This window comes from Phocoena phocoena, chromosome 16 (genome assembly GCF_963924675.1).
Source record: "Phocoena phocoena chromosome 16, mPhoPho1.1, whole genome shotgun sequence".
NCBI lineage: Eukaryota > Metazoa > Chordata > Mammalia > Artiodactyla > Phocoenidae > Phocoena > Phocoena phocoena.
In genome coordinates this window covers 62506452-62528941 of record NC_089234.1, presented here as the reverse complement: position 1 = coordinate 62528941, position 22490 = coordinate 62506452, and the positions used below count along the sequence as shown (strand labels likewise).

The 22490-nt window shown below is 52.3% G+C and overlaps 1 protein-coding gene across 1 annotated transcript in view; it reads left to right on the top strand.

Moving 5' to 3' along the window:
• The window catches only part of COL13A1 (collagen type XIII alpha 1 chain), a 144238-nt gene that overhangs the window by 41250 nt on the left and 80498 nt on the right, over nt 1-22490 (top strand). The window contains exon 3 of the mRNA XM_065893811.1: nt 5871-5878. Within this exon, the coding sequence (XP_065749883.1) occupies nt 5871-5878 (8 nt within the window). The remainder of the gene's footprint in view (nt 1-5870; nt 5879-22490) is intronic.

The window sequence follows — 22490 nt, the reverse complement described above, 5'->3', positions numbered from 1 at the left end:
CACGCCCCTCTCTCCTAGCCCCTTCCTCCGCCTCCTCGTGACAGCCACCATCTATCTACTGCAGCTGTACAGTGTGCCAGGACCCATGCTTGAGGCTTGGCTCCAGCTCCTCTAGAACTCCAGGAAGTAGACATTCTTAACCCCATTTTACAGATGAGAAAACTAAGGCTCAGAGAGGTGAAGGAATGTGTGTATCTGAAGTCATCCCTTAAGCATCAGGGCTGGAGATTGGACCCAGGCCTGACTCAAGGGCTGTACTGTTGACCACTGTACCATCCTGTCTCCAAACACACACATCCACACTGCTCACACGTGCACGTGCCTCAGGGAAAAGTGGCCTCCTGTGATCTGTTCAGTGAAGTTGCCCCTGTAAATACCTCGTACAGGCCCAGGCCGTAGTAGGTCCTCAACACGTGAGTGCCCCTTCCTCCATCCTGTCCCTGCACCTCTCTCTCTCCCCTTTCTCCTCCTCTCCCTGCTTACAACCCAGGTGAGAAGAGCCAGGACAGAAGAGAATGTGGCCCTGACCTCATCCTGGCCCTAAGCCTCCTAATAAATAATGGGACTGTGTATAAGCCTCTGGCTCTGCAGCATCTCAGCTCAGGAGGACAGGCCTTTACAGGGATTGGGAGCCCTGGGAGGGAGGGACATGGGCTCCTGCCTAGGCGGGGGAGGGGCCCTGAATCACTCTCCCTTTACCCTCCCCATCTGTGGCCCATAAAAGCAACCAGGCAGGCCCCACAAAACCAGCCAAGAACTTAAAGAAAGTTCAACAGGTTCTTCCCCTCAAGGTCCTCAGTGGGGTGGGACTGGCCCAAGGGGAGGGGGCCGGGGAGGAGGCCCTCTGCCTGCAGAGGGCTACATTCTGACCCACAGGCATGAGAGCACCTTCTGAGAGCCAGTGTGCTTGGAACTCAGGCAGGAAGCACAGCCCTTCTTGCCCCCTGGCTCCACCCACCATCCCCTTCCTAGCCTGTCTGGGTTCTAAGAGTGGGGTTGTCTAGGCCTGATGGATTCTAGGATCATTTGCTCAGGTTCTCTAAGTCGGGAGGTGAGGGAGCCCCTGGGAGCAGCTGACACCAGGGGCTCTGGGGGAGGGGGCAGGACAAATGCATAGGTTGCCAAGAAGGTGGATGGATGGCCAAAGAGTATCACGAAGCCGTACAGCTGAGGTTGTTGACAAAGTGTGAGCGAACTGTGGCCTGAATTGAATTAAAATCAACCCATAGCAAACATCCTGACCCATATGGTGGCCGAGTAACAAGAAGTAAAGCTGCCATTTACCAAATGCTTATTCAGTGCAAGACCCTTGCATCCATGTGTCCTGCCCTCATGACAATCTTACAAGCTGCTACTACTAGTTCCATTTATAAACAAGGAGACTGAGGCCCCGAAAAATTAAAAGAAACTTGTGGGGGGCTCCATAGCTACTGAGAGTCGCTGGGATTTGAACGCAGGTCTGTTTGGCTCCAAGGCTCCAAAGCTCATGGCTTCCAGTGTTATGAGAAATGCTGAGAGTGTAAACAAAACCCCCCTCAGTGAAAGAGGGAAGAGCCCGACAGGTGTGGACTGATTTTCTGTCTCACGTGGTTGGCATCTGATTCACCTGTCTTCCCCACCCCAGACTTGCGTTGTGTCTTTCTGGGGACAGATGGACGAGGATGTTTCATTGAACAAGAAGGGGATCCCCCTCCTCTTATAAAACCCAAATGAAGCATCCTCCACAGAAGAAACAACCAGCACCAGTGGGGAGCTTAAGGGCAAGAAAGGCTACTCCACCACCCCTGACATGCCCCATCCAACAGCTCTCCTTATCCCTACGTATCACGGGCAGTGCGGACATCCGCACAGCTAAGGGCTGCCACATCCAGCCAGCATTTGCCCCTGCAACACCATCCCCATGGGGTATCCTGCTGTTGCCATGGTCCCCAGCTGCCCAGGGTACCGTGCCCCGCTTCTCTGCCTGAGTCACACAGGCAGTTCATCTCCATATCCCCCTCCGGCTCAGATGGACTGAAATTGCCTTAATAATTTTACCAAAAACAAAGTGAGGGAATTCCCTGGCAGTCCAGGGGTGAGGACTCTATGCTCTCACTGCCGTGGCCCGGTTCAGTCCCTGGCTGGGGAACTAAGATCCTGCAAGCCACTCGACGCAGCCAAAAAACCCCCATAAAAACAAAGAGAAATATTAAGACCATTTTTCAAATATCTTGGAGTGTTAAAAGGTTCTTAAATCACAGTGCCTACAAGGAACAGGTTCCTGACCCTAAACCCGCAGAAGTCACGTGCAGGCCTCAGACCCATTGTCCCACCAGAGACAAGATGGGATTTCCCTCCCCTTGAATTCCTTTCCTGCTTCCTCCAGGATGGCAGCTGGGGGCTGGCACAGATGCCCTGGTCACCTGACCAGGTGCTTGAGGGGGACTCGGGCAGCAACAGTAACTCACCATTTCCTTCCGCCCCAGCACGGAGCCCACGGGCAGGGACCAGGCTCGGCAGCCCTTCTGCCCCGTCTTTGGGAAGGGTTGTGGAATTATTGCCTCACGATGGTAGGTTTCTTTTCTTGTCTTTTTTTTAACAAGAGGAGAGGATGTTGTTTCTTTTTTTTCACATCTCTTCTTGATCCTGGCCCCAGCCCTACCAGCATCCCTGCCACCAACCCCAGCCCCTATTCTGCAGACTTTCTGACCCTAGTAGCACGGGGGTCCTGTTTCTTCAGAAGCCAACTGTGTAGTTTTGAGTCATGTTCAGGGGCTACTGACATGGCTGGTGTCTCCTGACATCTTCCCAGGCTGCCTCAACCTGTCCCCAGCGCAGGTCACCACTGTCATCTCCAAGTGACTGTGTTATGGGCGTTTTTTCCCATCTGCTGAAGTCGCAATGTTCCTGGCCTCTTTCCAGGCCTTGCCCACTGTACACTGCCTTCAGGGGATTTCAGCTTCCCTGAGCTGTCCTGCCCCAGTGCCTGGGATGTGCCGTGGTCCCACAGCCAGCTCCCGAGTGAGGTCAGAGGTCAGGAGAGTAGCTTGGATTGACCATCCTGGGCTCCAGTGAATGATTTATTAGCCGCTGTTCTCCATTAGGGCCTGTTAGCACATCAAAGCAGTATTTGTAGAGCCTGGAAAAGTGGTGACTATGACAGATGGTAACTGTAGCTATACCATAACCTGCCCCCCAGGTGAGGTGGAGGTTGAGAGAAGAGAGTGTCTCTTTGGTTCTTGACTACAGCAAAGGCGAGATGAGACCCAAATGTCCATGTTCCTTAGCATGAACTTGTGCTTCAACGCATGACATCCTTGTGTTCGGAACTCGGTGAATTCCGGCGGCACAGGGCAGTACGGGCGAAAAGAGTGGATTCTAGAATCAACAAGATCCGGGTTCGCATCCCAGTTCTGGCATCTGGGAGCTGAGGGAAGTTGGGCTCATTATGACGTCTCTCAAGCCCAGGCTTTGCTTCTAGAAGGATGAGGATTACAGCGCTGCTCCTAGAGGCCTGGTGAGGGGCCCTGGGACCCCACATGTAAACCGCGTGGCACAGGGGGGCACTCAGTGAATACGATTTCTCACCCCTTGGGGCATGTCCAATGTGAGGGCACTCTGGGGACCTTCCGGGGGCCACCCTCGCTCAGAGGAGGCTGCCTTCCGGTCAGGGCTGTGCTTGACTTAGTGCTGTCGTCATGGGGACTACGTTATGCTCTGACTCCTCCACCGTCTCCCACCAGCGGGCAAAAGGACCAGCTGCTCTCCTGTGATGCGGAGGGGCCGAGGCAGACTGGGTGCCCTGGAAAGCTGGCTTTGAAACGAGTGACGGGAAGGGAAGGATGCAGGAGTGGGCAAAGGGAGAAGCTGAGCTGCGGTGTAGTCTCAAGGAAGGCCCAGCCCATCCCGGGGAGCTCTGAAGCCGGGATGGCCCTTCAGCGCCGTCCCAGGGTGGACTCGGGGGCTGGCCTGCTGTGGCGGCCTTGGACAAAGGGCTTCTCTTCAGCCAAGGCAATCCTTGAAAAGAACTGACGGTGAGGGCTCTGTGCCAGCAGCACCTCTGCCTTCCCTAAGGGAGCCACACATCCCCCAGGGAAATGCCAGGTCCCGGGGAGTTTCTGGGGCATTCCTGTATACGCTTCAGAACTTGTGGATTCGTCAGACTCAGTGAACATGTCTGTTCCCCTTCAGCTCTGGCTTTGGAGGATTCCTCAGGCTCAGAAAAGTGGGAGAATCAGAGGGAGCTCTTCCCGAGCCCAGTCCAAAGTCTGGACACCTCAAGGGTTTCCCAGTACACTTGGGACAGACGCCACGCTCCTTGCTTTGGCCTCCCAGATCCTTTGAGCTCTGGCCCCCACCTGCCTTTCCTGCCTCGTCTCATGTCAATCCCTTTTTTTCCTCCCAAAGCTCTAGGGCAGAGCTGCTAATAGAACTTCCTACAGTGATGAAAATATTTTATACCTGTACTGTCCAGTACCGTAGCCATTAGCTATATGTAGCTATTGAATACTTGAAATGTGGTTAGTGAGACTGAGGAACTGAATTTTTAATTTTGTTTAATTTTAATTCTATTTAATTTTAATTTTAATGGCCCCAGGTAGCTAATGGACACTGAATTAGATATCACAGCTCCAGCTATAAGGTCTTTTTTCTGTTTCCCAGACACCCAAGCTTGTTCCTACCTCAGGGCCTTTGCACTTGCTGTGTGGCTTGAACGGAATAATCATCCCTTGGATCCTCTCACGCTGGCTCCTTCTCGTTTTTTAAGTTCCAGCGTAGTATCACCTCCACCTCCTCAGAAAGGCCTTCCTCCACCATCTAAGCTAAAGCATTTTCTCATTTTCTCAAATTCCAGCCTCTCTCCAGTACATTACCGTGTTTTAACTTCAGGGCAGTTATCAATGCCTGGATTTTTCTCATTTATTTCTGTTTTTGTTTGTTTGTTTGTTTTTTGTCTATTGCTTGCAACTAGAAAGAATAATGACAATGTAAAATCTAATATTTACATACCTCTTACTGTATGTTAGGTCCTGGTTTAAGTGCCTCACATATCTGATCTCACTTAATTGCCACAGCACCCCCATGGTAGGTATTGCTTTACCCCCATTTTACAGATGAGGATACGGAAGCTCAGAGGTTGACTTGCCCAAGGTCACACGCCAGGACTCTGTCTTTTTCACCTCTGTAACCCCAGCACCAACTTAGCACAGTGCCAGACACAGAAAGAAAGAGCTCCATAATCAACCATTGACTGTGGGCTGGCTAGGACTTTGCTGGGTGGGGAGGCTGGGCTCGTGTGAGCTCAGGGTTGGCCTCCAGCCCTGGGTGTGGGCACCGGCCCTGCGGTTCTGTGGAACCCCAGGCTGGAACAGTGGGCTGGAGGTGAGGTCCTGGGTAGTGCTGAGTGTGGCCTGCAGTCATACCCACCCAGTCCTGGGAGCCCCCAGTGGGCTGAGTGGGGAAAGGAGTGGGGACTGGCTGGACTCAACTTCCAAACGTTCCTCCTGGGCAGTGAAGTGATACTCTCAGCCAAGGTGGACTCGTAGCAACTGAGGCAGGGGCTGGGCCAGGGACTGGGGCTGAGCTGGGGCTGAAGCTGCTCAGCCTGTGTTTATTGTGCTTTCCCGGTGCCTCGGGCAGAAAGGGACCAGAGCTTTGGAGACCACCCAGCCTTTCCCTGCACAGAGCTCTCACACCGCTTGCCCTCCCCACCGAAGCCCTGGCCTCAGGCTGTCCAGCTGCAGGGGGTAGGGTGGAGGGGCTGGGTACAGTGGGTAGAGGCTTCTCCGCTGTGAGCTCCTTCATGCGGATCAGCACCTAAGACAACCTGGGCTCCCGGGGTGCCCCGCCCCCTCTAAACAGCATCTTCTCTTAATTGAAAAGTCAGGCAGGGCCTCCTGTCGGAAGGCGACCTTCCGTGAGGAGGGGACACTGGAGGCCACCAGAGTGGCTGTGTCCTCTTGATGCCGTGTCCCCATTTCCTGTGGGCTCCGCAGCCCACCCCCTGTCCATGTGCAGCCCCCCACCCCTGCAGGGAGGGCTTATGGGTGCGCAGGAGCTTTGGACGAGGAGCCTGAGAGGCAAGCATCGGTTCTATCGAGGCCTCTCTTCTGCTGGGGGGCCTGGAGTAGCCTTCTTAACCTCCCAGCTGGGGTTCAGTGCTCCAGAACTCAAGGGTTTATACACATGTGAGGTCAAAAGCAAGGGCAAAAAGTCAGAGCGATGTTCATACAAGGTTTCATGTCAACCCAGTAGTCTCACTTCCTTAGCCTAAGAAAATAATTTATCACAAGAGTGGTGCTAAATGCACAAAGTTATTCATCATAGCATAAAATACAAAAAACATAGAGACTTCCAGATGTAGTAGCCAACAAATGTAGGCCAATCATGCTATACTGTGCAGCCATTTAAAAAATGTCACTTGGAAGGCGGCACAAGGGTGGGAATGCGATTACCCTGTCATGGAAAGTGAAGAAAGCAGCATCCCCTATTGCGTGCTCACTAATTTCAGCCCCGCCTAGCCATGCATGGGGAAGAGGATCAGAGGGGAGAAGGGAAAATGGAAACAGTTGTGTGAGAGCAGGGGGCTGGGGGATGATGCTTTTCTTTCACGAAATGCCCTTTAATGTTCCTAAAGAGCTGTTTTAACAATAAATACATGTCAGAAAAACAAACCAAACTTTTTTTTAGAAAGCAAAGCCAAATGCAAGATCCGAAGGGTTTCACTCTTCTCAGCTCAGACGTATCCAGTTCCTTGGCCCCTGTTCACCGCAGTACCCTGCAGCCTCAGCACAGACATACGAGGTCACCCAACTCGCAGTGCAAACCGGGTCCGACCCCCAGCCTGTCTAGGTTAGGATATAAGACCACAGAGCCCAACTTCATCCTTTCTTTTTCTTTCTGCCTTTTCTCCTCTCACATGTTTAAGGCCCTCTCAGTTCAGAAGATAGTGGTTTCCATCTATCTCTGCTTGCCACCAGACTCCGGTTAGCGTTTCTACATCTTCAGTTTATGAAAGTTCTTTGAAGGCAGTTGTGCTAAGAGCCTAGCCAAGGATGGCAAATATGTTTCCTCATGGGAGCCAGCTGTGATTGATTGGTTGTGGCTGCCACAAGTACGAGAAGCAGCATAGAAATAGATTGGTTATGTCTGCTGCGGACCCTGGATAGATGAGTAGTGAGTGGTACATATCCCAGGCATTTGCTATTCCAGAGTAGTCTGGTACTACAAGTAGGGCTCTGACATCTGGGCTTCCACCTCAACCCTGCCAGTGCTTCCCTGAAGAATCTTGGGTACTGAACAACTTTGTCCTGTATAAGGAAGAGAGGATGTGCCCTTATTTAGGCAGTGTGCTGTGTGGAAAGAGGATGGACTTCTCAATCTGATGGACCCAAGAGAGAATGCCACCTCCATCATTTTTAGCTATTTGACCTTGGAAAATCTATTTAACCTTACTGAGGCTTGGTGTTTTCATCTGTAAATTAGAATACATGCAGATAAGATGTGTTAGAGGATTAGAAATAGTGAATAGGAAATGCCCAGTCTACTCTCTGGCACACACTAGCTGTTATCCTGTTCAGAGGGTTTGGTGGTACCATCCAGGCAGGTGGCATGGAAGAAGGCCCATGCCGGGTTGCCAGGCTGCTGCCCCTGAGGCTATGTATGTCGTTAGGGCTAACTGGCCCACAATTACATGTGCACACCTTAACCAGGACCTTGTGGGCAGATAGCACAGCTGCTTGAGACATAATTGGGAGACAGAGACAAGCAAATTTTTCACTTGATTATGCTATTCTAAGTTAAAACAGCAGTCCCCAACCTTTTTGGCACCAGGGACCGGTTTCGTGGAAGACAGTTTTTCCGCGGAACGGGGCTGGAGTCAGGGGAGGGTTCAGGCTGGTAATGCAAGCGATGGGGGTTGGCGACCCCTGAGTTAAAACACTCTGTATTATGACCAAACATTAACATTTATTAATTATTCATCACAGTATGTATTTTTAATTGTGTGCATTTTAAAGTAAGGTTTAAGAAAAATAGATACAATTTAGGTGCAATACAAATAGATACAAATAGGTGCAGGTAAGCACCTCATTAATTGTTCATCTCAGTCACTGCTCAACATAACCCTGCTTTACCTCCAAGCCTAAGTAAAACTCAACTTTCTAACTCACCTGCCACCCTAAGGTTCAGGCCTTGTTCAGTGCTAGTCGTCAGTTCTGGGCTTCCATGCCCAGCAGGAGGAGGATGGCAAAGAGGGGAGGGACGTAAACACGCTTGAAGGTGGCATAACTAAGCATTTCCACACTTGGTTAAAGCTAACTCTCAAACATAAATTCAGTTTGCAAATACTGTTAGGACACTGTTTCTTCACAGACTTCTAGCTCCATGATAACCAGTGGATCCAGCCATCCACCCATTCATGTCCTCAGCAAGGATCTACTCAGCACGTATTCTGGCTGTGGAATTGGAACACATCAGGCCTGGAAGATCCCCAGAGATTATGTACGGTGAATTAGCAGCTCAAGGACCAAATGCAACTTTGTTTGGCTTGCTGAATAGTTTTAAAAAAAATTTTAATTAGTATCAACGTTTAGAAACCAGAAGATTTTGCATAAAATATCCAATTTTGGCTTTTCTTAAATATTTTCAAGACGTGACAATAGTGTGTCTGCATCCCCACCTGGCAGTACTTGGCTGGAACTCATAGGTGGTAACTCTGTTTTAGGCGCCCAAGCAAGCCTTTAGTGCTTTGCCACAGCCTCTACCGCTCCCTATCGCACTACACCTGGCCTGCTTCATTCACTTATTACTTGTCTGGCTGTACAGACAAGTACAACTCCAGTGCCTGTATTACACAGGCACTGGAGTTGGCAGCATCTAATCTCCCTCAGCTTCTCTTAGAATAGTGACTAAAGAGTAAATGATTGCACCCATCAGAAAGCTTACAGTTTAACCGAAAAGACAAGGAAGAAAAACATGGAATTGGCTTTCTCACATAGAAATGAGACCAGTAACTAACTGAATATCTTGAGGGCTTGGAGAGAATCGTGCACAGTACTCTGGGGTCATGGTAAATCAAAGCCAGCTACCTAAAGGAGATGGTGTGGAGCCGCGGTGTACATGCGGTGACCTTTGCTGGAGAGCTCTGTGTGCCTCTTGGATGTGGCAAGGGAGCATCGCTTGCACACTGCTGACTTCTTGGGGACGACCCAAGGTGAGCAGTGGGGGTGGGGCAGGAGGTAGCTCCTCTTGGGAGGTGCCTCCAGAGCTTGTGGGAGGATCTCGCGGCTTCCTGGAGATTCAGTCAAGTTCAAGTGAGGTCCCAGATCCTTATCGAAATAAGGGTCAGAGCCAGCAGAGTCTGATGGATGCCCCAGCCCTGATTGATTTCCACCCTGACAACGCAGGGGGTGTCTTGATAGAAAACCTCTCCCCATTCCCTGGGCCCCCATCTGTGCTCGGGCAGCCCGGCCCCTCTGCCCTGTGCTGGAGGCCACTCCAGGAAACTGGCGGCCAGAGAACAATGCCTGCCCTTGGCCTCAGTCTGCAGAGTTGGGCCTGCACTCTCCATCAGCAAGAACTGTCCTGAGATTTCCTCACTCAGGACTTGTGATTCTGACCCCAACCTGGAAGTGTCAGGACCCAAGGAAGCAAGAAAATACGTAATTTGTCCCACGGGTTCAAAGCTGGTGACTTTGTACTGTTTTATTCAGATGCTTGCCCAGCCCAATCCATCCTGCTCTGCTTATCTCAGCTTACCCTGACCCCTGCCTGTTTGTTCTTCGTGGTTTCCAGTGTTTTGGGGGCTCATCTGGGAGGCAGTGCCGCACAGAGGCTAATGGCCTGGGCCCTGGAGTCAGCCTGCCCCTGCCAGCTGTGACCCCACGCCGGAGACACCACCTCTCTGTGCCTCAGTTTTCTCATCTGTAAAATGAGGGTCACAAAGATGTTCATCTTATAAGGCTTGTACGGGCTGAATATGGTCACGTCCATAAAACACTAAGAATGGCGCCTGGCACGTGGAAAGAGCTCTCTGTGTTAACCGTACCTGTGCTTAGAACGGAGGAAGGTATCATAGCCTTCTGGGATAGGATGTCATTTTTTCCAAGTTCATAACCATAGTAATTACCATAGCTATTATTTACTATATGCTTACTCTAAGCCGGGAGCAGTATTTAACCTTTTACCTGTATTCTCTCATTTACTCCTTGAATTCCAACAAGGTAGATACTGTCATTACCCCCATTTAACAGAAAAAGACACTGGAACTCAGAGAGGTTAAGCAACTTGCCCAAGATCACACAGCTAGCAAGTAGCAAAGTTGGAATTTGAACCTGTGGCTGTTTGGCTTCAAAGCTCATGCTCTTCCCATGATTCTGGGCAGTTTGATAAGTGAAGAATGCAAGTTGTCAAGTTTTTAACCTGCTACTTCTAAATAAAGGAACAACGAAGCCATGAGACCGAGTGTGCATGTGGCTGGCTGTAGTTCCTGCTCAGACAGGCAGTGTCTCGGTGGGGTTTACAATCAGTCCTCAGTGAGGGAACTCGGGGAGCCAGCTTTAAGAGAGATGAGAGTGGTCTGAACTTAGCCCATGGATGAGGCCATGCGCAGTCCTCAAAGGGGCTAGAAAGGACTTATTGCAGATTTTCGTGCTCAACAGTCTAGCCCTCTCGCCCTACCACCTGTCTTGCTGACTCTTATTTGCTTTCATGGAAGCAATAAAGGTAGGGGTTAGAAAGGAAAGCTTTAGGGTGTAACTGATTCCAAGTGCCAGCTCTTCCTCTTCCAGCCTTCTGACTTTGGACAAATTATTTCACTTCTCTGCGCCTCAGGAGCCCCCTGTGGAGCAATAATAGCAGTAATAGCACTGAACCTGCCTGGGTTGTGGTGGCTGGTCAGGGAGGTAATGCATAGCTTTGCAGCTAAGGACATGCCTGGGCTCTGGCTGTATGACCGTGGGCTGCTAATGTGACCTCCCTGCCTCAGCTTTCTCGTCTGTTAGGTGTAGATAATAATAGTGTCACCTTGCAGGGCTATTGTGAAGAGTAGGTGAGACGATGTATAACAGACTTGGCTCTTGATGGAGGTTGGTGAGTACTTAATAAATGTTAGCGTTTATGACAGTGATGAGACAAAAGACGCAGGATGCCAGCCTCATAATGAGTTGTCAATAACTGTGACTTTAATATAAAAGCAAAAGCTCATCCTTGGGAGGTCCAGGCCTGGTTGTAAAGACAAGACCTACGAAGCCTGTGGCCTCTCCCAGGCCTCTGAGGGGTAACGACCCGTGTGGGTCTGACCAGGGTCTCGACCCCTGGCCAACCCCTCCCCTCTCTCCCTCCAGCAGTTGCCTGGTGGGGCCCGGCCTGCAGAGCTGTGACGTTTGAGCTGCCCCGAGCAGGGCCTGCCACAGGAACTCGGATGCAGTGGCCAGATCCGGTGTCAGGAAGAAGGTCTGGGGTCAGAGGTGCGGTGCCTCGGAGGCTTGTCCTCCTGCAGGACCCATGTGACAACCGAAGGGAGAAAGCAAGCCCCAGCTCAGGGCTCCAGTGCAGGGGGGCGGGGTGGGAGGAGGGTGGCAGTCCAGTGTCTTAAGACCACTTGCTGCTTCCAGTGCAGTCAGTGGTCGCTGGGCCCAAGTTTGCAGGCGAGCGGGCTGCCCGGGGGCTGGAGCCAGAGGGGGAGACCAGAGTTTGCTGGGTAGCACTTCCACTGCCTGTACCTCAGTCCCCCGCCCATAAAATGGGGCTGCTGATACCTGCTCCAACCTTTCAGGGTTGTTTTGAGGATCAAACGAGTAAAGATAAAATAAGATCCTTGAGAGGGCAGAGGGCTGAATGTCAATGAGACAGCCCAGTCCACGCACATGGCACCCCAGGCAGGAGCTCGCCAGGTGGGTGGCAGCCAAGTGGGAGAGAGGACAGCATCCCTCCAAGATCCACAGCAAAGCCGGCTCTAATCTGGACGGAAGTCAGGGTCCGGCCCCTGAACCCAGAGGGGCAGCCGCAGTCTGACTCTGGGGGTTCCTGGCCCCAGTCTCGAGGAAAAAGCTGGCCAGAAGCTCGGGCTGAGGGACAGGGTATGTGGGTGTCACTTGGAGTGGGGAGACATCTCCTGAGCTAGAGGAGCCCCTGGGAACAGGGACGGTGCCTGACTTTCACCACATCCAGCACAGCAGTCCCATGCAGCTAGGGCTGAGCAGATGTTTATGATAATAAACGCTCAGGTGGCGAGCATGAAGGGGACACAGCTCACGTGTGCAAAGATGCGGTTGTCTTCCCCCTCCCAATACTGCGTTCAGCTTTGCTCTCGAGCCCCTGCCTCTGCTGAGGGAAGAGAAATAACCTAGAGAAACTCAGCTACTTCCTGTTTAATACTCAGCCCTTCAGACTCACCACTCAGTCAGTTCAGGACAACATCCCCTCCTCTCTCATCCTCCCAGGATTACAGCTGCCGTGGTGCTGGGGAGGGGACACAGGTGTGGCCGGTGGCCATCTTCGGTTGGAGCCGTTGTCCATTCTGTGGGGCCTGGCGCTGCTCTCTGCTGTGGCCTCCTGCCAGCCAGCAGCCCTCACGGCCACTTCCTGGAGCCTCGGGGCTGCTTCCCCAGTCACAGGGCACGTGGGAGTCTGGGGTGGTGGGAACTGCGGTGGTTGGACTGGGATGTCCCACCCCTCAGCGTCCTCAGCTGTGGCCTTCCTCTTTGCCTGCGCAGACTGACACACACACACCCCCCCCCAGAGCCATCTTCACGAGGATTCCTGGCCCCAGACACTTACCCTCACCCATTCCCAGCTAGGCCTGGGATTGGCTTCCCCAGAGACATGGGGCTGTGTGAAGAGTGGGTGGAGATGAGAATAGAATCGAGGTTCTGTAGGAAGGAGGAAGGGAGAGTGGGTGCTGGGGAGACGAGAGAGTTTGCTACCCAGACACCCCCTCCACATCCAGAAATGCAGGGCAGGGCACCTGAGCCTCCCCCATCCCACTGCCTCCACCTGTCCCCAGGCCCTCACCAAGTAAGATGGGGAGCAAGGTCATGAAGAGGGACAACCTGCACGGTGAAGGGAGGTGTTCACTAAGGGCAGAGGGCTTCGAGAGCACCTGGAGCTGGCCCAAGACCCCATCAGGTGGGAAGGCAACTTCCATGGTGTCTGCAGGAAGGTGACCATTCGAGTTGCCCTCTGGTGGCTCCAGGTGTGGCAGCAGTAGGTCATCGGGGACCTCCTGGGGCCAGGACATGAACTAAACTGGAGGGGGTCTTGCTGGCTCCTGTTCCTTTTGTGCTCACACCTCCCCAGTCTCTCTGCCAGTCTTGACAACTGTCTGGGGACAGGGGGAGAGGGCTGCAGTTAATGCTAGTTCCTACCCCTGGCATAAGGTACAGCTGGGGAGTCCAGGATAGCCAGCCTCTCCACCTCTGTTGCCCCCCAAGCCTAACCCAGTCCTCCCTGATAAGTCAGAAAATGACCCTCGTGCTTTGCCTACTTGTTTCCCTGTGTCTCACCACCCAGACGGCTCTAGTTCCAAGATGACTAATAGATTTCACCTCATGTGCCAGCTTGTGCTGATTGATAGTGGCCATGTTGGAAAAAATTGTGAAGCCTTGTCAAGGCGCATTGTGGGACGACTAGCTGTGATCGATTAGCAGTGTCTGCCACGAGTGCAAGAGTAGAAATTGTGGTGTGTGTGATTTTAGCTGCTGCCCACTCCTCTCAGGACCTGTTATTCTCCATCAGCCTGAGCTGGAAAGGTCTGGGGATGTCTTGTGGCTGACGTCATCATGGGACAGATCAGAGTCTCAGTGTGCTGGAAAATGGTTAACAGTTGGCTTTTGGGGTCGGGGTGAGGCTGCTTTGTAGCTTTTGCCAATTTCTGTGGTGTGAATACTCCCACCGTGGTTGATTTCTAGCTGCCAATGTGAACACAGAGTTGGGAAGAGATGAGCACGATCGGCCCTCACAAGACACCATTTGAGTACTTGTATATTTTTTCTAAGAACTATAAAGCCTGCCACCCCTCAAAGCTCTGCCAGTGGTGGGCTGTTCCAGGAAGGGCACTGGACTAGAATTCAGGATCCCTTACCAGCCGTGAACCATAGTTGAGTTACATCCCTTCTGAGCTTCAGTTTCCTCATCTGTAGAATGGGAGCTGGATTGTGGTGAATCTCAATACGGGGAAGCATTGGTCACAAAGCATGATTTGTGAGACATGCTCCCGCAGCACCGAATCCAGATGCTCTGCCCAGAGGTCTGCCGTGACCCCCTGTAAAGCCAGTATCCCCGCCATGGGACTGCACGGGAGGACTTCCTGTTCTCTTTGATGTGTGCCTCAAAGGGCAGAGGCTGCCTCAGATCCCGTTCAGTTTCCCTTAACAGGCCGTCATGCTTGTCCCTGACAAATTTCTCTCGATGGTTTTTGAGCTACCCGCGTTTCCCTCCTTCACCAGTCCTCGAGGCAGAGTTTGCTCCCTTATTTCACCTACGTGTGTGCCTCCTTCAAGCACGGGGGCCCCATGGCCCTGGGAGGCTGTGCCAGGCTGCTTACATGCCACGGTAGTGGCAGGCCTGGGTTCAGCTACCCGCTCAGGCACACGTGAGCTCCATGACCACGAACACATACTTAAATTCCCTGGGCATCGGCTTTTCCATCTCTAGAATAATAATAGTCGCTACGTCACTGGTTTGTTGGGCGGTACATCAAGTTCTTTGCATAGTGTCAGGCTCGGAATAATTGCTCAATAAATGAATTATTATTTGTCCTAACAAGGTCTTGAGTGGAGGCAGAAAAGGCCAACCTATAGAAGAAGATCCCCAAAGTTGGCAAACCATGGGTGGAGTGAGGTCAGGGCCTCATCCTAGGAGTACAGGCAGGACTGCAGGCACAGCGGGAGTCCAGAGACAGGACTGCTTCTGGTAGTGCAGGATTCCTCACTCTTGGCACTATTGACATATGGGGCCAGATAATGCTTTGTTGTAGGAAGCTGCCTGTGCACTGCCGGATGTCTAGCAGTACCCCTGGCCTCTACCCACTAGAGACTACAAGCAGCCTCCCAGCTGTAACAATCAAAAATGTCTCCAGATATTGCCAGCTGTTCCCTGAGGGGCAAAATCGACCCTGGTTGAGAACCCATGTTCCCCCAGACAGAGTGTGACAGGCACTGTTGTTAGCCACCCAGGTCCTAGGAGAGCCAGGGTTACAGAGCATCTGTCCTGGCAGGATGGGCGGGTCGGCACGTGGCAGAGCCAAGTGGCAGGTGGTCAGCTGCAGGCGGCCTGGCAGCAGGCACCAGGCGGTATAGATTGGGGCTAAGACCCCAGCTGCTGGGAGCCCAGCAGCCAAGCAGGGGCAGTTCACGCCTCATATGACGTAGAACCTGGGCACACTCTGTGGTTCTCTGCTTCTCTGTCCAGGACCAGGACTGGATCCAAGGTCTGGACGGGGCAGAGCCTTCTGTACGGGGGTTGGGGAGGGTGGTAAGAGGGGAAGAGACAGGAGGGGCCCCACCCAGCCTGATGACCTTGATGACCTTCAGTCTGGAGAGCACAGGCTTCCGGCTGAGAGAGACCAGGTTCAAACCCGTGCTCTGCTGCATGGAAATTAAACCTACAAAAAGTAACAGATGCTGCCATTTAAGACAGGGAGACCAACTTAGGCAGGTTGCTTAACCTCTAAGCCCCACGTTCTTCATTTGTGAAGTGAGGATAATGCCAACCTCATGTGGTTGTTATAAGAATTGAATGTGCTGTTATAATGACTATATTTAACATTATGTCTGGCACATCATAGGCACTCAGGAAATGTTGTTGATTGAGTGAATGGGTGAATCCTCACACAGCAAACCTTTCTCCCTTAAATCCTTCTGTTCGTTTTAGTTCTCTTCTCTGGAATTTCTCCAGTTCTCTGACATAGGAAACTGTTGATTTCTCAACGGGAGGAAATGCGTTACTCATCTCTGTATCACTAGAGCATCAGGCCTGGTAGATATTAGGTGCTTAAAAAATGAAGTTTTCCTTCCTCAGAGGGCAATGACTGTGCCTTATTCATCTTTATAGAGCCATAGAACAGCACAGCGACTGACACACAGCAGGCATTAAATGTTTGCTGAATGAATAAATGAACATACTAAAAATGGTTCAGTGAAAGGTGTGACATAGAACACTACCTGGGATTCTTTATTGGAGTCCATGCCTAACATGTCCCTTTAGGAGGAACACGACTGTCTTACTTGGAGGAGGTCAGCCAATCCCTGGGAAGGGCAGCAGTGGCCTCACTGAGGTGGTAGGTGACAGGATCAACTGCACAGCCATGAGAGACAGTGAAATTTGTTAGGAAGACCCCTGGATGGGGAGTCAGGAGACCTGGGTTCTGGTCCCATCCCTGCCACCCATCTATGCAGTGACACTGCATGGTCACTACCCTCCTTGGGCTTCTGTTTCCCCATCCATTCAATGGGTGCTTGGTCATGCCTTGGTGTGACTCTATCTTTTGGTGCTTGGCCAGGGTGACCAGTCAGTTAATAGCCATGTTACTGAGCGTGGCCAAGTGACCCACATTGGAGACCAACTAGTGACATCAAAGCACTACTGATTTCACAATCGGCTCCCCAGCCACCTTAGAGCTGCTGGGCTTTGAACACAGCACTAGGTGAAGCATCCACTCTGAAATCCAGAGGTCTGATGAAATCTGCCAGGGGTAGGGCAGTAGTTAGATTTTCCAAGGGGCCTAAAGATTTTCCAGGGGGACCCTTGAGGATTATCATTAACAGGGGAAAAAAATGTTAGTGATAGAAAAAGTCTTTTTTGATAATTCCTCTATCCCTCTCCCCCTTCCTAAGGCACAGAATCAACTAACAAACAGGCGCTTTTCACATCCTGAAGCCTGTGTAAGTGACAGATAGGGGAACACTAGCCTGCAAGAGCTTGACAGAGTCAAATTCCTTTGCGTCGGAAAAAGGGGCCCGTAAAAGAGAGATGAGAGGGTTGGGTCCAGAGAGAGGAGCCAGAGGCTGAACACAGCGGGCATCCAGGGGAGAGGATTGGAGAGGGAACAGGTCTGTGGGCGATTTGGGGGTGAGGTGAGTTGCTTTCTGAGTGAGAGGCATGGAGAGAGGCAGTGGGATGAAGAGTCAGGAGCTCTGCGGGTTACTAGCGGCTTGTCCCTGGGGGAGAAGCTTAGCCTGTCTGTGCCTCAGTTTCCTCATCTACAAGGTAGGCATGACAGAATCTTCTCTGGTGTGGAAAACACTTAGAATTGTGCCCGGCATGTAGTAAAGGACCACAGAAGTGTGTGCAGCGGTGGTGATGGGGCTATAAAAAAAAAAACCTTGAAATCGCCAGTAGAATTTACATCACTTGGGAGGACCCAGCAAACTGCCCTTCAGGGACTAGGCTGAGTAGCAAGTCTCACGTTAGCTGCCCGGCAACACCTGGTGATACCTGTGTGGCCGAGGCTGCTAACAGCGGGCCGGGCCATCACCAGGGCTCTGCTGTGTCACCAGGGACACCCCACCTCCACCACCACCAAGAATGTGTGCTCTGGGAGCCCGGGTGGGTGCAGGACATCTGCTCTCCATGTGGCTAAACCGTCCCCAAATTGCCGTGGGCTGAACTTTGTCACCAGCATGTTTCTCACGAGGACACTTCCCCCCACCAAGAAGCACGGACCTTCCAGCTGGGCTGGCCCCCCTGGCAAGTGCACTTGGGGGATATTTTCAGGTTCTGGGTGACATTCCCCTGCCCCTCAGCCTAATAGGTCCCAGATGTCCCCTCCTCCCTTGACCTCCCTCCCTCTCGCTGTTCTGAAACCTCACTGCCGGCCCGCCTGGGGCCTCCTCACCCAGGCATTACACCCCTTGACTCTTTTTTTTTTTTTTTTTTTTTTAATTTAAAACATTTTGTTCCCCCTTAATGTGACGGCTTGACAGAGGCCAGCATGAAAGAGGCTGTTTCCTGCTGGAAGGGGACCAGGATGGAGAAACAGGCAGATGAAGGCGGAGAAGGAAGCTGGCTTTGGGAATGTGAGGAGCAAGGGGAAACATAAGCAGTCTTTATTGGCTGAGCATAAAAGAAGCGACGGGAGTAGCAGCTGTCTTAACGTGGCCAGGTCACCAGGGGCTGGGCAGACACACTGGGCCCAGCTGGGAATCCCACGGGCCCTGGGGCTCTGGTGACTCACGTTTGCAGAAATGCCTTTCAGTTTGCTATCTTTCGGCCGCTGCTTTTTCTCTCCCTTACCTCCCCACCCGTCCTCCTGCCCCTTTTGCTGACCGTTTGAATTTGTAATTCGCCGCCGCTGTTGTCCGTAATGAGATAGGGCTCATGCTGAGGCCTGTGGGAGGGAGGAGGGAGAGTAGCCACAAGGAGGAGGAAAGAAAGGAGAGAGCTTGGAGGGAGGGTAGGGCCAGGGCACAGAGGCGGGCGGTGAGAAAGAGGGAGTGGGCAGCGGACCCAGGAGGGCAGAAAGCCTGACTCAGAGCTTAACAGAAACCAGGACAGGCCTGATAAACATCAGGCGGGGAACCCCGTGAGAAACCTCCTTTGGCCCCTGCTGTTCCTGCCTGTTTTCTGTTGCATTTCATGTGAGCGTGGAGAGACAAGGGGCATGCTGATAATCACAGCCTCCAGGTTCTGTAACACTCTGACCCTTGGCAACAAGCCTTGGTGCGCAGCGCCCTGTGTTCAGCAAAGCCGCTGTGTGCCCACGCTGGGACGGGTCCCAGGGAGCGCGTTTGGTGGGGTCGGAAGCTGAGGTGTGGAAAGGACAGTTCAGGAAGTTAGGGCCCCGGCCTGGCTGCACCTGGGGCCCAGACCTCTGGATTTCTCATCCAGTGATAAAAATACAGAGATGAAATAAAGGGGGAAGAGATTATATTGGTGACAGTGGGCCAGGAAAATACAAACTTCGAAGACCAGATGGAAACCCCTCAGCTGAAGAATTCTTGGACGCTGCTTCTAAGCAGCCCTTATGGCACTGACACTGACCCTGGCATTTTCTCTCTCTCTTTCAGGACCTCCTGTAAGTACTCCCTTGAAGCCTGGTCTCACGCATCTGAAAGACCTTGCTCCCTGCTGGTAACCGGGCCCTGGGTGGGGGGATTGAGGCCCTTACACCCTCCACTGAAGTCTGCAGGGTCCCTCCAGAAGGTTGACACGGCAGTCATTTTGCTTTCCACCCACCTCTGCAGCCTCCAGGGCCAGACCATAGTTGTGCCCCAGGCAGAACATGTCCCAGTTGCAATCTGAAAGGCTGGTTTGCCCCATTGTTAGCCTGCTCCTTTGTCCCCCAAAGAGGCAAGTGGAGTCATAGAAGCACCGGGTATTAGAAAGAAGAAAGAGATCATCTCTGGTCAGGTCTGTTCCTTGAAAGTCCCCTGCCCTTTCAGTAAACAGGTCGGTGAGTGGCTCTAAGCGTGGACTGCTCCTGAGGATGTGGTGTCCGCACCACCGAGTGGGCATCTCCATCTGGCCAGATCACTTCGGGCAGGTGGTGGTTGGTGGTGGTGGCAGGGGTTTTATGTAAGAGAATGATGTCAACGGGTTAGATTGGGAAACAACACAAACCAGAGGCAGCCTGTCGGGCTCCTTCCCCTGGCATCACCCTAAAGCCAGAGGCAGGGCGGGGGAGCTGAGCCATTTCCAGAGAACCTGAGAAGAGCCCGAGGAGACCGTCTCCTCGAAGTAATGGATCCAGAGAACAGGGGCATGTCTTCTGAGGACAGCATTTGATATCCCAACAAAAGGCCCAGAGGTCGCCGGGGGAGCTGGGTATCGGAGTTGAAAGGGCCGAGCCCTCCACATCAGATCTTTCTCAAGGATACTGAAAGCAGCCCTATCATCGTCCCTTCCTCGGAGAAGTCATTTCCATAGCTGTTCTCTCGATCTGAACCAACGAGAACAGCTGCCTAAGCTGTAACAAGACCATGATGTCCCATTCCATCTGTGTCCTGAAAGGCACATTGAACCTGGGCTGACGATCCCGCCCAGCTCGCTCACTGCTCAGTTACAGAGAGAGAGGAAAATCCTGTCGTTCCCTGAAAAGAGGAGGGATGATTTATCATCCACGCTTTGGATGTCAGATCTCAATTCCTGTCATCAATCTTCCAAAATAAACTCTGCCATAGGAAACTTCGACAGACCACCTGCCGGAGATGGGCTGCTTCCCCCTTCTGTGTGACAAAGCCAAAAAGGGTCCTCACCTCCCCCCATTCCAGGGACCTCCCGCATACACCTCGTTCCCACAGCCAGGCTGCGGGGCTAACCCCAGTCAGCTCTGGGTCCCTGCCTGACTTGAGGGCTGCCCTCACCAGGAATGCAGCATCCTGAGAGCTTCTGCTGGCCTCACCCCACAACTTTCCCCAGCCAGGGAGGGTGCTGTCACTGCTGGGGGCTCTGCAGTGCAGAGCAGATCGGGGCTGGGGCGGGGGCAGGATATGAGCCTCTCCTCACAATCCCTGCCTGCCCAGCCACCACTCCCATGGACTGAGGGAGAAGAGCCCAGGTAGCTTCCCTGAATTCTCAGCCTGGCGCAGAAGAGGCCTGAGTCTTCACCCAACTCTGGCTGAAACCGCAAGGCAGGATGAGGAGGAAATGGGAAGCTGGCCGGGGTGGAAATCACCCCCTAGCCCGTTCTCTCTGCTTCCCGCAAAGGAAGAATGCCGCCAGCCAGAAGCAGGGAGAGGGAGATGGCAGCTGGTCACAATGCCTGTCTGCCACCCTCTGGGTGTTTTTCAGGGGCACCTCTGGGGTGACACTGGTTACTGTGGTCAGTGCCTAGATAACACAACCATGGAGGATAGATTTAAGCAGCAGCCGGAACCATCTGAGCGGTGGGGCCCACCACTACCCCACCGCTCCTGTCCGTGGCAGACGTCGCTAATCAATTAAGACGCTTCTTAACAGACACTACCAATCCACTGGAGTCCGCACTCAAGCTGACAGTTGCTGGCCATCCCTGCACTAGATTTTAGAGAATTTCTTAATTACAGGAATTGTGAGACTGAAGCAGATGACCAAGGGAAGTATGCATGTCTCTTTCTCCGAAGGAATATAAGGAAATGTATGAAGTCCAGCTGCCAGCCCTGGTTGAAAATGATCCTTGCTGAAATACTAGCTAACACTTACTATGTGTTAGGAGCTCATGTGCTTTTATGGAAGCAGTGTAATTGAGTGATCTCAAGCATGGACTCTGGAGGGAAGCCGCCTGGGTCCGAATCCTGGCTCTGCCACTTCTAGCTGTGTGACCTTGGACAAATTACTTTACCTCTCTGTGCCTCAGTTTCCTCATCTATAAAATGGGAGTGGTAATAGTACCTGCCTCATCCAGGTGTTGTAAGGAATATATATAATTATATGTATGTATATATGTGTATGTGTATATGTATATATATTATGCATACATATATATGTGTGTATGTACGTATATTTTTTTTCCATTTAGAATGTATCTACTCATTTAAATTCTAAAAACAGAAGACTTCCCTAGATGATCCCCAAAGATTCTGACAAGTCTTTAATTTTCAGGAAGAAATTATTATCCTTTGTATTTTTATAAATTAATTTACTATTTCATTTTATTTCTACCCCACCTTATTCCAAGAAACATTTCGGGGTGATTATAAACTAGATACGGAAACAGTGGAGGGGAGTGTGGAGAGCAGAGGCAAGAAAACAAGGAGAATCCAGAGCTGATGACACCACAACCTCCTGTGCAGATGAGCCACAGACGCAGCTTTGAGCTTCTTGGTGGTCAGAGCAAAGAGGGAAGCAGAGCTGTTACAAGAGTCAGGGGGCAGTAAGGTGGGAGCACCCCTGGCTGTTGGGTGAAGCATAGCTTTCCCTAGTGCTGAGACCCTAGAGAAGTTCCTCCCGCGTACAGGTGATGTTGTTGTTCAGTACACAGGAGCAGTGGGGAGACTGCTCCTCTGTCCCTATCGGGGTTAGACCCCCTGTGTGAGGTTGGGAACTCCCCACAGGCCCGTCTGCCTCCTGGGACAGGAGGGAGGTGGTGGCCCCTTGTTGGCCCACTCCCTGATAGCATTTAGAAATGACAGGAAGGGGGATTGGCTCAGTGCTACAGCTCTGGTTTGAGAACATTGGGTCCCCGAGCTGTCTTTGCAGAGCTGGGAAAGAAGGGGCTGAGTCCCCAGGTTTGTGGTACCCGCCCTCAGGTTCATTCGTTCACAAACATGAATTAAGGAGCTACTAAAAGCTCAGCACTCCTTAAGACACTGGGGACACATCCGTGAACAAAACAGAAAGTGCCCTGCCTGCCTTGGGAGCTTACGTTTTAGTGCCTCGGGGCAAAGCAGAGTGAAAGGGTGGGCATGGGCTACGTGCCCACGGGGCTGCTAACCAGCATCCCCCGAGCTTGGTTCTCTGGGGGGGGCATCACCCCACCCCCACCCCCACCTCTGGGATGTCCTCAGGAGCAAGGGACCCGGCGGGTGGGGTGGTGCCAGGGGCATTACTCCTGGTGCTGCCTGCGTTGCCTCAGCAGCCCTGAGGCAGATGGA